Source organism: Melopsittacus undulatus, chromosome 21, assembly GCF_012275295.1.
Source record: "Melopsittacus undulatus isolate bMelUnd1 chromosome 21, bMelUnd1.mat.Z, whole genome shotgun sequence".
Taxonomy (NCBI): Eukaryota; Metazoa; Chordata; class Aves; order Psittaciformes; family Psittaculidae; genus Melopsittacus; species Melopsittacus undulatus.
The window spans coordinates 314,289-328,077 of NC_047547.1; the positions used below are offsets into that span (position 1 = coordinate 314,289).

At 55.2% G+C, this 13,789-nt stretch overlaps 2 protein-coding genes across 3 annotated transcripts; both read right to left on the reverse strand.

The window, feature by feature from the left end:
- Positions 1-2,384: 2,384 nt before the first annotated feature.
- TMPRSS12 (transmembrane serine protease 12) lies at positions 2,385-6,011 on the reverse strand. The gene is made up of 4 exons (XM_034071599.1): positions 5,785-6,011; positions 3,727-3,998; positions 3,036-3,178; positions 2,385-2,630 (listed from the first exon to the last, which is right to left on the reverse strand). Exons 1-4 carry the CDS (start codon positions 6,009-6,011, stop codon positions 2,385-2,387), a joined length of 888 nt encoding a protein of 295 aa, XP_033927490.1.
- Positions 6,012-7,805: 1,794 nt separating this feature from the next.
- Positions 7,806-10,541, reverse strand: TMT1A (thiol methyltransferase 1A). Of its 2 annotated transcripts, none has more exons than XM_031042769.2 (2): positions 9,188-10,541; positions 7,806-8,190 (listed from the first exon to the last, which is right to left on the reverse strand). In XM_031042769.2, exons 1-2 carry the CDS (start codon positions 9,596-9,598, stop codon positions 7,954-7,956), a joined length of 648 nt encoding a protein of 215 aa, XP_030898629.2. In that variant the 5' UTR covers positions 9,599-10,541; the 3' UTR covers positions 7,806-7,953. The 2 variants fall into 2 exon arrangements, with proteins under 2 accessions (XP_030898629.2, XP_005139715.3); XM_005139658.3 differs by having other exon boundaries at positions 9,086-10,541.
- Positions 10,542-13,789: the final 3,248 nt, after the last annotated feature.

A 13,789-nucleotide genomic window follows, 5' to 3' on the forward strand; every position in this document is an offset into this window, starting at 1 on the left:
TCAGTAATGAACAACCTCTTCTTCATTACTGCTATGCAGTTAATCCTAGCCCTGCACCCAGAGGGTGCTCCCTGCCTCCAAGTACCTCTTCACCCTGATTACACACAGGGAAGCTTCACAGCCCTGCTCATAAGGGCACCACATTGAGCTCAGTTTTAACTGCTGCTTTGGTTTGGCTGCTTTAAGCAGCAAACAACAGGGATTATCCCACACACTCTGCTTCAATAACCCTGGGCTGTGGCAATGAGGACGTTCAGCTCATCCCAATGTGCAGACACGACCGTGTCGGCTTTAGAAGCATAGAATGATGGAGTCATCCTGGTTGGAGCTCCAAGATCCAGTTCCAACCATTCCCAGCCCTGCAAAGGCCTCCAAGAGGATTTACTGAATCCCACACAAGTGAAGTGGTTGTGGTTGTGTCTCATGCACAGAACATTCATTTGATAGAATGTTTCTGGGGTAGGTGAGGAAGAAGAGCTAACCCTAATCCTAACCCTAATCCTAACCCTAATCCTAACCCTAATCCTAATCCTAACCCTAACCCTAACCACGACACCAGCTAACAGATGGAACAAAACCCCATCCCAACACTGCAATCACACCTCACTCTGTGGGCCCTGTGGATAGAACTAGGATTTCCCTTTGCTCTCAGGTGCCCCCTTAAGGCACTGAGGGCATTAGGAAGCCTTAATGACCCTAAACAGCCTCACCTGTGCACTAGACCACACCCAGGAGCCCTATTTAAACCCAGCTCTGAGCCTAAGTTGCTATTTGGGCTCTGTAGGATGAATGCTGCTCTTCAGCTCTGTCTCTGCCTGTGAAGGTTCTTAATCCGGACTTTAGACTGACCGCCTGGTTTAACCTCCTCTATGATTACAGAGCAGCTTGGCAATTGCTGGCCCTGATGGTGACTTGCGGACTGGGTTGCTGCTTGTTCTCAAGCCTGATAGACTCCAGGCTGGGCTTGGCTGCTGCTGGACCTTCTCTTCTTGGGTACCTTAAACTCGGGCTTAGGCTGGCAGAGGTCTCTTCTCCTGCTGTGGGAGCCCAGAGGTGGCCTGGTCTGCTCTTGTTCCAAGTGCCATGAAGTGCTGCCCCACAAGTACCACTGCAAGGCAAAGTATGTGGGGCTGGTGTGCCCTATATGTGGGGCTGGTGTGCCCTATATGTGTGATTGGTGTGCCCTATATGTGTGATTGGACTCGGAAATGGCTTTTAATTGCAATGTTTCATATCAAGCCTATGGGGGAGTCTTGCTGAGGCTGACACAGGTCCCAGTTTGACTGAGTTAACTGGTTAACTGGAGAGACATGGGAAGATATACACCCGATGGGGGTGGGGGTACCCGATGGGGATGGGGGTACCCAATGGGGATGGGGGCATCCGATGGGGGTGGGAGCACCCAATCAGGAGGGGGACACCCAATGGGAATAGGAGCACCCGATGGGGATGGGGGTACCCGATGGGGATGGGGGTACCCGATGGGGATGGGGGGACCCAATGGGGATGGGGGCATCCGATGGGGAGGGGGGTACCCGATTGGAGTACACAATGGGGATGGGGGCATCTGATGGGGATGGGGGCATCCGATCAGGAGGGGGACACCCAATGGGAATAGGAGCACCCAATGGAGATGGGGGCATCTGATGGGGATGGGGGCATCTGATGGGGATGGGGGCATCTGATGGGGAGGGGGGTACCCGATGGGGATGGGGGTACCCAATGGGGATGGGGGCATCTGATGGGGAGGGGGGTACCCGATGGGGATGGGGGCACCCGATGGGGATGGGGGTACCCAATGGGGATGGGGGCATCTGATGGGGAGGGGGGTACCCGATGGGGAGGGGGGTACCCGATGGGGATGGGGGTACCCAATGGGGATGGGGGCATCTGATGGGGAGGGGGGTACCCTATTGGAGTACCCAATGGGGATGGGGGCATCCGATGGGGATGGGGGCATCCGATGGGGGTGGGAGCACCCAATCAGGAGGGGGACACCCAATGGGAATAGGAGCACCCAATGGAGATGGGGGTACCCGATGGGGATGGGGGTACCCGATGGGGGTGGGGGTACCCGATGGGGATGGGGGTACCCGATGGGGATGGGGGCATCTGATGGGGAGGGGGGCATCCGATGGGGAGGGGGGTACCCGATTGGAGTACACAATGGGGATGGGGGCATCCGATGGGGATGGGGGCATCCAATGGGGATGGGGGTACCCAATGGAGATGGGGGCACCCGATGGGGATGGGGGCACCCGATGTCCAGCTTGAAAAGCCCCGTGTGTGTCCCTTGGCTCTCAGGTTTATTCTGAAGCAGGAGCTAGGTCTCTTCCCAAAGGTTTTCCAGGCAGAATGAACCTCTCCAGCGATGGTTTATCCCTTCAGAGACCCCACACAAGCACTGTGGGTGTCAGGCTCAGGAGGACGGTGAGTGGAGCACTCATGGGGCTCCCAGCCTTGTTATTCAGCTCCAGTTCAGCTTGTAACCATCTTCTGTATTGAGACAAACGGACGTAGATCCCAGGGAATAGTGGTCGGCCGCAGCCAACTCCAAAGCTGGCGATCCCCAGGAGGTAGAACCTGTTGGTAGGGGGGTGATAGCACGCCAAAGGTCCTCCACTGTCTCCCTATAGAGAAATAGAAACCCCACTAGTAAAGATGCTCCCTTCCAGGAAACGCTGCAGAATAAGGTCAGTAATACATCAGCTAAGTTAACTGGAGAGTGGCAACGATGCTAATACATGGACAGCACAATGCAGACCAGATCTGGTGATGCTGGGTGACACCACCGTGACCAGAACACCAACCCTGCATCAGTTTCAGTGTCCTTAACTAAAGTTGGGTTGGTTTTCTTGCTGCACCTTTTCCTTCTAAGGATGGAATCACCATCTCATGCTTTGATTCCTGATGCTTCTTTAGCATTTGGATATGTTTCCTGCTTCCTATTTGTGCCATTGGAATGAATGATGCTACAAATGCTGATCATCACCATGGCCCTGACGCTCTGCCTTGAGTGTAATGTTCCTTCTTACCTGGCAGGTATCGGTGCCTCCCCATAGAGAGCCAGCGCAGATCATGTTGTCGTTCACCAGCCCTCTGTAGGCATCATCACTGTTACAGACCTCAGAAGGGATGATTTCCACTTGTGCTTCTTGTAACACAGCTGATATCTTACCTTCAGTGGAAAACAGCATACCAAAAGGTGATGTATTCATGCCATAGCAATACCTACTGTGCTTCCCCTGCCCCGCTCAGGCTTAAGCTCACTTCTGCATGTCCTTAGGTGTGTAACAGAGAGATTGTGCCTGCTTCTAGCAGAGACAAACTTCAGTGCAGGCTTCAGAGGTGATGTAGTGTTTGTGCTTACCCCTCTGCTCCCTCGCATTTCTCAGAGCCTTCAGGGTTCTTGGTTTGCAATAACACTAAGCCATGGATGAAGCCTTGGGTGCCCTGGTTTAGTGGGAGGTGTCCCTGCCCATGGCAGGGGGTTGGAACTGGATGAGCTCCAGGTCCTTTCCAACCCACCCCATTCCATGATTCCCTGTTCCACTTGGAAGAAGGGCAAAGGATTGTGTGCCTTTGATGGATGGAATCTGCTCGACACAGAAACCAACCCTTGGTGATGTACAACAACCCCAGAACCTCGTCAAGCTTGAGGGCCTGGCCCCTGCTGTGAGCTGCAGAGCTCAGGACCCGCTCAGCACCACCAAGCCCCTTCTTTACCTTGCTCTTTCGTGCGTCCCCAGCCGCTGATGAAGCACTGGGTTCCGCTGTGGCTGTGCGGGTACCAGTGTGTGGGCAGCAGGCAGATGGGCTGAATGGTGCTGCCGTAGCGCACTGCGGTGCTGAGCTCCAGCAAGGCGATGTCGTTCTCAAACGTGTCTCTCTTGAAGCCTGGGTGCACCACGATGCTCCTGAGGTATCTCCTGGTGGTGTGGGCACGGGGCTGCCCAAGGTTGTGCACCCCCAGAACAGCTCGCCAGGTGGATGTGTCCCTGATGGGGAATGCAGGTAGGGTCCATTCCTTGGTGTCATTTAATGGATGCATTTCCTTTAGGAATACACCCTTAGAACCCTGCAGGAACCATGACCTGGCCTGAATTCAGCTGAGCACCCTTCTGTGCGGCCCACACCATTGGTTTCCTATTGCTGGTTACGGCTCTAAGGGCAGATTCAGCTCAGTGGGTTAAGCAGATGCTCACACTTTGCTTCCCAGCAGATGGAAAAGGTCAAACTATGGATTTATGTGGCTGAAAGGAGGTTGGTTTAAAGCCACGATGCTGACAAAGGCCGTGCTTGGACCTCGATGGGGGAGTGTTAAATATATATACATAAACATATATATATGAACATATGAATATAGATATATATGAACATATATATATAGGAACATATATATGAACATGAATAGAAATATATATATGAACATGAATAGAAATATATATATGAGCATAAATATATATGAACATATGAACATAAATATATATATGAACATAAATGTATATAGGAACATATGAACATAAATATCTATATGAACATATGCATATTTAATATAAATATATGAATGTATTAACTATATGAATACATTAACTATATGACTATCTTAACTGTATGACTATATTATTCATATGGATCTATGAATATTCCTCTTAATCTTAGGCATGGGGCCAGAGTCATTCACATCATGTTCCTATCCAAGCACACTGGAAAGAACCTCTGCTGATACTGAGTGGGACCTGAATCTGGATCCAGCCAGGTCCTGAGGAATGCCGACGTTCCCAAAGGTCGGGCATTTAGGTCCAGCTTAGCTTCCTTCCAGGTCATGGTTAAGTCAACACGGGATGGACCTGCCTGAACGAGTGTGAGGGTTGTGCAATGGTGTTCAGGGATGCAGCAAAGCCAAGAGGGCTGAAGGGCAGCAAAGCTGCTCCAAGTACAGTTGAAGGGCCTGGGCTGGGGGTGCCAAGCAGGAAATGGGGAATAGGGCAAACCCCAAGGAATTGTGGGGTTTCTGATCTAATATTGCATCCTTTTCTTTCCATTTTTGATTAAATAATGAACTATTTAATGGAATTATTAACTAATTTAATTATCAACTGATTTAATAATTAACTAATTTAATTATCAACTATCGAATTAAATCATTAACTCATTAAATGAATCTGGACTCATTTTCTGTTTGTTTTGCTAGGTTATCACAATCTCCTGAGCAGAAAACCCAGAGCTCCATGACCAAAAAAGCCCCCAAAACTACCCATCAAAAGCAAACACCAAAGGTTGGCCTGGACCCAGCAAGAGGTGCGGATCCAACAGGTCCTGGTCTTGACTCATCGGATCATGGAATGCTGTGGGTTGGAAAGGACCTGAAGCTCATCCAGTTCCATCCCCCTGCCATGGGCAGGGACACCTCACACTGAACCAGGGCACCCAAGGCTTCATCCAACCTGGCCTTGAACACTGCCAGGGATGGAGCATTCACAACCTCCCTGGGCAACCCATTCCAGTGCCTCAGCACCCTCACAGGGAAGAGCTTCCTCCTTAGATCCAATCTAAACCTCCCCTGTTCCAGTTTGAACCCGTTCCCCCTTGTCCTGTCACTGCAGTCCCTAATGAAGAGTCCATCCCCAGCATCCCTATAGCCCCCCCTTCAGATTGTGCTTTGCCCATTGGCTCTGCACTAGGAGAGCTCAGAACACCTCTGGTTTCGCTGTTGTTCAGGTGATGCTCTGCTCTGGTACCCTCCTCCCCGTCACTAAGGAGAGATGCCAACAGCTCCCTTACCTCCTCCCTGCGACGCAGTGGGCAGCGGTGAGCACCGAACTCCTGTCGACTAAAACCCCTCCGCACACATGTGAGTACCGGCCACCACCGCGATGGAGCTGCAGGCTCACGAGCCACGGCCACGCTCCCACCGGAGCATCCTGTCCCCCTACGATCCGGGATCCGGAGCTGCCTTCCAGGAGCGGCCGCTGTCCGCACGCTGCGAAGCGGAACGGAGGCAGTTCCATTGAGCACCATTCAGTGCGCTCACAGCATCCTCAGGGCTTGGGCTTGGTGATGCTTTTGGGGTGGTTTATTCATTGTGGTTGGTGTTTAAAGTACAGTTACTGCTGCAGGACTGCAGGTGTTTGCAGCTGGAGTGCAGCTGCTGGAGATGCTGGGGCTGGTTCCTTAGGGTGTATTTAACACTTGTGTTTCCATGGTTATTCATGTATGGGCAGCCTGGTCTGGATGAAGATGCTCCTGCTCATGGCAGCCTGGTCTGGATGAAGATGCTCCTGCTCATGGCAGCCTGGTCTGGATGAAGATGCTCCTGCTCATGGCAACCTGGTCTGGATGGAGATGCTACTGCTCATGGCAGCCTGGTCTGGATGGAGATGCTACTGCTCATGGCAACCTGGTCTGGATGGAGATGCTACTGCTCATGGCAGCCTGGTCTGGATTAAATGTTCCTGCTCATGGCAACCTGGTCTGGATTAAATGTTCCTGCTCATGGCAACCTGGTCTGGATTAAATGTTCCTGCTCATGGCAACCTGGTCTGGATTAAATGGTCCTGCTCATGGCAACCTGGTCTGGATTAAATGTTCCTGCTCATGGCAACCTGGTCTGGATTAAATGTTCCTGCTCATGGCAACCTGGTCTGGATTAAATGTTCCTGCTCATGGCAACCTGGTCTGCATTAAATGTTCCTGCTCATGGCAACCTGGTCTGGATTAAATGATCCTGCTCATGGCAGCCTGGTCTGGATTAAATGTTCCTGCTCATGGCAACCTGGTCTGGATTAAATGGTCCTGCTCATGGCAACCTGGTCTGGATTAAATGTTCCTGCTCATGGCAACCTGGTCTGGATTAAATGTTCCTGCTCATGGTAACCTGGTCTGGATTAAATGGTCCTGCTCATGGCAACCTGGTCTGGATGAAGATGCTGCTGCTCATGGCAGCCTGGTCTGGATTAAATGTTCCTGCTCATGGCAGCCTGGTCTGGATTAAATGCTCCTGCTCATGGCAACCTGGTCTGGATGATGTCCCTGCCCATCTCAGGGGGTTGGAACTGGATGAGCTCTGACGCTCCCTTCCCACCCAAACCCTCCTATGCCTGGGATTTCCTGTGTATGCCGCTTCCAGCCACTGCTGCTCCGTGAATTCACCTATTCAGGCACAACCGAGGTGTTCCCGGTGTATCCATAGGGAGCCACCACAACCCCTCCCTCTTCCCCTCCCTCTCAGGCCCTGCTCCCCCCCTCCCTGCACCCGCTGTTCCCCTGCCAGCTCAGTACCATCCGGTGCATCCACGGGCACGGCCCCGACCATCACCGGCGGCAGCAGCACCAGGACCAGAGCGGCCGCACCGCATCCCACCGCATCCCATCCCATCCTGCGCAGCTCCCACCGCATCCTCTGCCGGGGGCCAGCCCACGGGGTACCAACAATGAGGGTACCAGTGAGGGTACCAACAATGGTCGCTATGGCGACAGTGCCGCTCAATGGTGAACGGGCATCACAGAACGTGTTTGATGCGCACCCAAACGGCTCCCGTCCCTTCCCAGCGCCTCAATCAGTGCTCGGGTCTGGATTGGCTGCAGAGGGAGACGGGAAGCGGCTGATCCCGGTGGGGCTCGGATGCTTCCCAATGGAAGGAAGCAGTGACCCGGAGCTGAGCAGCCCCGCGGTGCAGTTAACACCGGTTCATTGTGCTCCGGTGCTCTCCTGCTGGGATCCTCGGGGTATCCAAGCCAAAGGAGAAAGGAGGAGGGATTTGGGAGGGGGAAGGTATAAAACAGGTGGATGCTTGAGGCAAAGCTTTGAACACGGTGAGGATCTCCCTTTATTGGAATAAAGCCTTAAGCCTCACGAGCTCCTCAGGTATCGAAACCAGGGCTCTCACTGTGGGCTGCAGGTGATGCTGTGCTGATTACAGGGAGGCAGAGGAGGCTTGGCAGGGTGCTGAGCTACTTCACAGCATAGCCAATGATGTGAGGCTGAGTGGGAGTCCAGGGCAGCGCGACCGTGGTGTGCTGGAGGTGCAGCTCCGAGAAGTTGGCCTCCTCAAGAGCCTTCCACGTCTCCTTGGTGAGGCAGCATCCGTCAAAGAGGAGCTTCCAAGTGGGATACCAGACCTGCTGCCAGAAGTGCTTCCAGCTGGAACGCTCGGCGGCCACGTGCTCTAGGAAGTAGAAAGCGCCTCCCTATGGGAAACAAAGTCACCTTAGGAGGAAGATGTCACCTCCTCTTCGGCTCATTCCCTCTTCTCCAACCCCTTCCCTGCCCCTTTGGGCCTGGGCGCTGTTCATTGGGATTCATGGAAGCAGCAAACCCCCAGTGGGTCAGAACACACCAGTTTGACCTCTGCTCTCGCGGTGATTCCTGGTCTCTGGTTCTGTTCCAGTTAAGGGAACATCTGCTTTTCACAAGGGCAATGTGGAAATCCCACCCAAACCCTCCAGGTTTTGCCTTGAAAACACCTGCTAAAGGCTGGAGCATCCCCCCAAACCCAGCTGGTTCAAAGGCTTCAGCTGGGTTGTGCTACAAGGGAATAAAGGTGTTCCAGGGGCCATGCAGGCAGCTCAGCCCACTGCTAAAGCAGCTTATTCATGAAATAGCACACTTATTCACTACATAAATGGATAATAAAGGATTAATACACTCAATAAATACACACAAACAGAAATTAAAGAAAATGAACAAAATAAATAAATAATACACTTATTCGCTAAATAAATTAATAATAATAAATAATACACTAAATAAATAATACCCTTATTCGCTAAATAATACTCAAGAGTGGCTAAAGCAGCTTATTCACAGTCCAGTCCTGTTTGGGGAGCTTCCCGACCCCAAACCATGAAGTGGTTGGGATGCAGCTCAGGAACCGGTTCTGCTTTAAGTCCCATCCTGTAACCACTGCAATTAGGGGCAAAATCAGCAGCGGTTCTCATCACCAGACCTTGGGGTTTAGGGTCTAAGCACAGGCTGACCACCTCAAACCCTCCTTTTTCCCCTTGTTTCCCCCTTTTCCCTTAGCGCTGTGCCTCTGGGATGGATGACGAAGGCAATCCCAATGTTCCCTATGGAGCTACCCACCGGCCGGAGCACCCGCAGCGCTTCCTTCAGGATGCTGCTCTGCTTGTGCACGGAGCAGAGGACCAGGGTGCAGACCACGGCATCCATGGAGCCGCTGGGTACCTGGTGCAGGTCCTCCCCTGGAGCCAGAAGGAACCGCTCATAGGAAATGTGTTGGTTCTTGGCCATGCTCCTCAGGAGGTTCTGCTGGAAGCTGGGATTGACATCGGTGCAGGTGACCTTGCATCCCGGGGGATAGAACTGGAAGTTGGCACCGAAGCCGGTCCCGATCTCCAGCAGCTTCAGGTCTCCGGAGCCGCTCCTGAAGTCGGGAAGGTTGCGGAACAGCTCCTGCTTCTGCCCCTTGGCTTTCCTCTCGTAGCTGGCACTGAACCTGTTGAAGAAGAAGGGGAAGAAAACCCTCCTGCAGAACGGCTGCCATAGACCCACCAAGGCCAGGATGTGGATGGGCAGGACCAGCAGCGCGATGCCGGCGCGGAGGAGGAGGATGGAGGCTTCCTTCATCCCCGGCATGGGGCAGAGGATCCGCACGGAGCGACCCTTCCTGTACTCAACCGGCTCCTCTTGGAGCGCATTCAGCTCCGGCACCTGTGCGGGACCCGATCCTGCTCTGGTCCCAAAGCATTCCCATGGCACAGAGGAGGAGGAGCGGCAGGGCTGTTGCGTAAGGAAGGGAACGTTTTGGCCACGAACCCACAAACTGGAGCCAAACCGGGTTAAGAAGCCGCGTCTGGGTGCGGAGCTGTTTCAGGTTACGAGTCCTATCTCTTAAAGGAACCGCATGGAAACGGGATTTGCAGGGAAAACGTCAATCCGCTCCTTGGGGTGTTTCAATGCGAACGATCGAGCGCTTTAAGTGCTTCAATCCGTTCAACTTCGGGTAAGAGTTAATGTAGGATGAGCTCCTTGCTGTCCCAAAGGCAGTTTTCAGCCTTGCTTTGCTCTGGGCTCCTTTGCGATGAAGGAAGTTGCTTCCTCAGACCTGCGATGGGAATCATGGAACACAGAGGGAACAATTGGTTACCTCGGGAATAGTGGGATGCGGGGAGTGAACTGGGGCCATCAACTGTGCTAAAGGCATTCCATAGGGCTCGGGCAGCTCTATCGGGGGGCTTGGTTGCGGTGGAGATCAGCTACGAGCGTTTAATAGCGGTTAATTGCGTTTAATAGCGGTTAATTGTGTTTGATACCCGTTAATTGCGTTTGATACCCGTTAATTGCGTTTGATACCCGTCAATTGCGTTTGATACCGGTTTATCTCATTTGATAGCGGCTGGTTGCTCTGTCCCACCCGAGCACAGGGAAAGGGGGGGGGGGTTTAAGCCCCTACTAACGGCAGCTGTGCTGTGCCCATGCTGGAGCCCGTTGTCCGGGCAGGGAGGGATGTGCTGCCTCCCCCCTCCGGTGGCAAGGACCCACATCCAGCCGCAGCAGCATCGTTTTCCTCATGGAAAGCCCGGACTTTCCCTATGGAAACGGCTCCTGCTCAGCCAGGAGAAGGGGCTTGGACACGGGGGGAGCCTCTTCCAGCCCTTTGTGACCCCCCCCCCCCCCCCCCCCCCCCAATGCATGTCGCAGGGCTGGGACAGGGCAGGAGCAGGGACCCGCGGTGCCTTTCCCCTTCCCTGCTCTCCCCCCGTTTGCCTTGCCCATAGGATGGGAGACCCCCCCTGGCAGGAGGATGGGGGTGCCCAGAACCCATCCCATGGGGTGCCCATGGTCCTGCCGGTGTGAGCAGGTGAGTGAGGGGCCCTATGGGGCTGGGGGCAGAGGTGATGCACGCAGGGAAGGATGCACCAGGGCAGCGCAGCACTCCCCTATAGGATCATGGAATTGGGTGGGTTGGAAAGGACCTGATGCTCATCCAGTTCCAACCCCTGCCATGGACAGGGACACCTCACACTGAACCAGGGCACCCAAGGCTCTGTCCAACCTGGCCTTGAACACTGCCAGGGATGGAGCATTCACAACCTCCCTGGACAACCCATTCCAGTGCCTCAGCACCCTCACAGGAAAGAACTTCCTCCTTAGATCCAGTCTAAACCTCCCCTGTTCCAGTTTGAACCCGTTACCCCTTGTCCTGTCACTGCAGTCCCTAATGAAGGGTCCATCCCCAGCATCCCTATACCCCCTTCAGACACTGGAACCTGCTCTGAGGTCTCCACGCAGCTTCTCTTCTCCAGGCTGAACAGCCCCAGTGTTCCCAGCCTGGCTCCATACAGGAGCTGCTCCAGTCCCCAGTGAAGCCAGGGCAAGGGCTCGGCTTTGATTCCCATCCCTCATCCCTTTGTCCCCTCCCTGTGGGCCTGGCCCCATCCAGAGCCCTGCCTGCAGCAGATTGCCTGCCCAGGAGGCAGGGCAGGAGCCGGATCCATCCGAAGTCACTGCCACAACCCCCATAACCTTCCCATCCCTTCCCATCCCTTCCCTTCCCTTCCCTTCCCTTCCCTTCCCTTCCCTTCCCTTCCCTTCCCTTCCCTTCCCTTCCCTTCCCTTCCCATCCCATCTCCATCCAGGACTGCCTCCGCTATGCACAAAGCACCTATGGCCCTGTCTGCCATGAAGACCTCCCCCTGCCCATCCTGGGCAGGTGCTGGGCCAGGCCATGGTGCTGAGCGCCTGCAATGCAATGATCATTGGCCAGGCCTCGGATACCCTCATGTTCCCATACGAGTGTGTCCGGAAGCTGCCGCAGCCTCCATCCCTTTGGATGGGGCCGTTTCCCTCCCTGGCCCCATTTACACCCCCATAGCACCCAGCACCCATCCTCTGCAGTGCATCCTCCTCCTCCCTGCATCCCGAGCGCTGCTGCTCCATGGTACCCAGCGCCACAGCCCCAACCCCCGTGAGGAGCAGCTCCAGGGCCAGCAGCACCCCCAGCACTGCCTCAGGACCCCCCTCGGGTCAGATCCTGCTTGGGTCATATCCTGCTCGGGATGGATCCTGCTTGGGTTGGATCCTGCTTGGATCAGATCCTGCTTGGGTCGGATCCTGCTCAGGTTGGATCCTGCTCAGGTTGGATTCTGCTTGGGTTGGATCCTGCTCAGGTTGGATCCTGCTTAGATCGGCTCCTGCTTGGGTTGGATCCTGCTTGGGTTCAATCCTGCTTGGATCGGATCCCACCCAAATCCCTGCCTGCATCCTGCCTCCCACCTCTGGTGCTGCTCTCAATGGATCCTAATGCCCCCCCCATTAATACCCCACATTTGGGGTTCTTCAATCTCTGCTTCTGATTCGTGTCCCCTGCCTTGCAGGATCCTATTCCTGGGGATGGGATGGGATCAGCATCCCCCTTCCCCTTCATCCCACCTCCAACCCAGCTCAAGGACACTGGGATGGTTGGAATAAAACCTTTTACTGCTCCGTTTTGGGGGTGCTCCCCCCCCCAGGAATGCAATGGGAGGTGGGGGGGGGGCTCATTCCTCAATCCTGGAGCAGGTCGAACACAGCGGGATCCACACTGGCGCAGCCCAGGCTGGCCCGGAGCCGCTGTGCCGTGGCCTCGGCCTTGTGGCGCCGGCTCCATTCCCGGAGCATCTCGAAGCTCTGGAGCACGAGGCTGTAGGGATGATCCTCCCGGATCTGCTCCAAGCGGCTCTTCTCCAGCCCCAGGCACACGATCCCAACCTCCTGCCATTCCCGGCCCAGGTGCTGCGCGATCCGCATCAGCTCCCGCTCCGTCAAGCGCCGGGGAGGCGCCGGAGCCTGGGATGCAGGCAGAGCATCCTCCTGCTCCATCCTGCGGTCCTCATCCTGCGGGAGGCGGAAGCGCAGGAGCAGGTCCTGGCGGCCCATGATGCGCAGGAGCCCTGCGGTGATGCCCAGGGCCTGGGATGGGAAGCGCTGGAGCAGGAGGGAGCAGAGCTCGGGACGGGAAGCGGGAGCCAGAATCCCGGTGGGAATGTGCTCCCCCAGCAGGAACTTGAACCTCTGCAGCTCCTCCTCGCTGAGTTCCTCATGCAGGGCCAGCAGCAGCGACCGCTCACATCCAGACATTGGGATGGGGGGGGCATCGGCACCCAATGGGGACCTGGGATGGGGGGGGCATCGGCACCCAATGGTGACCTGGGATGGGGGGGGCATTAGAATCTAATGGAGACCTGGGGATGGGGGGGCATCAGCACCCTATGGGGACCTGGGGATGGGGGGGGCATCGGCACCCAATGGGGACCTGGGATGGGGGGGCATTAGAATCTAATGGAGACCTGGGGATGGGGGGGGCATGAGCACCCAATGGGGACCTGGGGATGGGGGGGGGCATCAGCACCCAATGGGGACCTGGGGATGTGGGGGGGCATCGGCACCCAATGGGGACCTGGGGATGGGGGGGACATTAGAACCCAATGGTGACCTGGGACGGGGGGGACATTAGAACCTAATGGGGACCTGGGATGTGGGGGGGCATCAGCACCCAATAGGGACCTGTGGATGGGGGGGTATTAGAACCCAATGGTGACCTGGGATGGGAGGGACATTAGAACCTAATGGGGACCTGGGGATGGGGGGGGCATCAGCACCCAATGGGGACCTGGGATGGGGGGGCATTAGAATCTAATGGAGACCTGGGGATGGGGGGGCATCAGCACCCAATGGGGACCTGGGGTGGGGGGGGGGCATTAGAACCTAATGGAGACCTGGGGATGGGGGGGCATCAGCACCCTATGGGGACCTGGGGATGGGGGGGGCATTAGAACCCAATGGAGA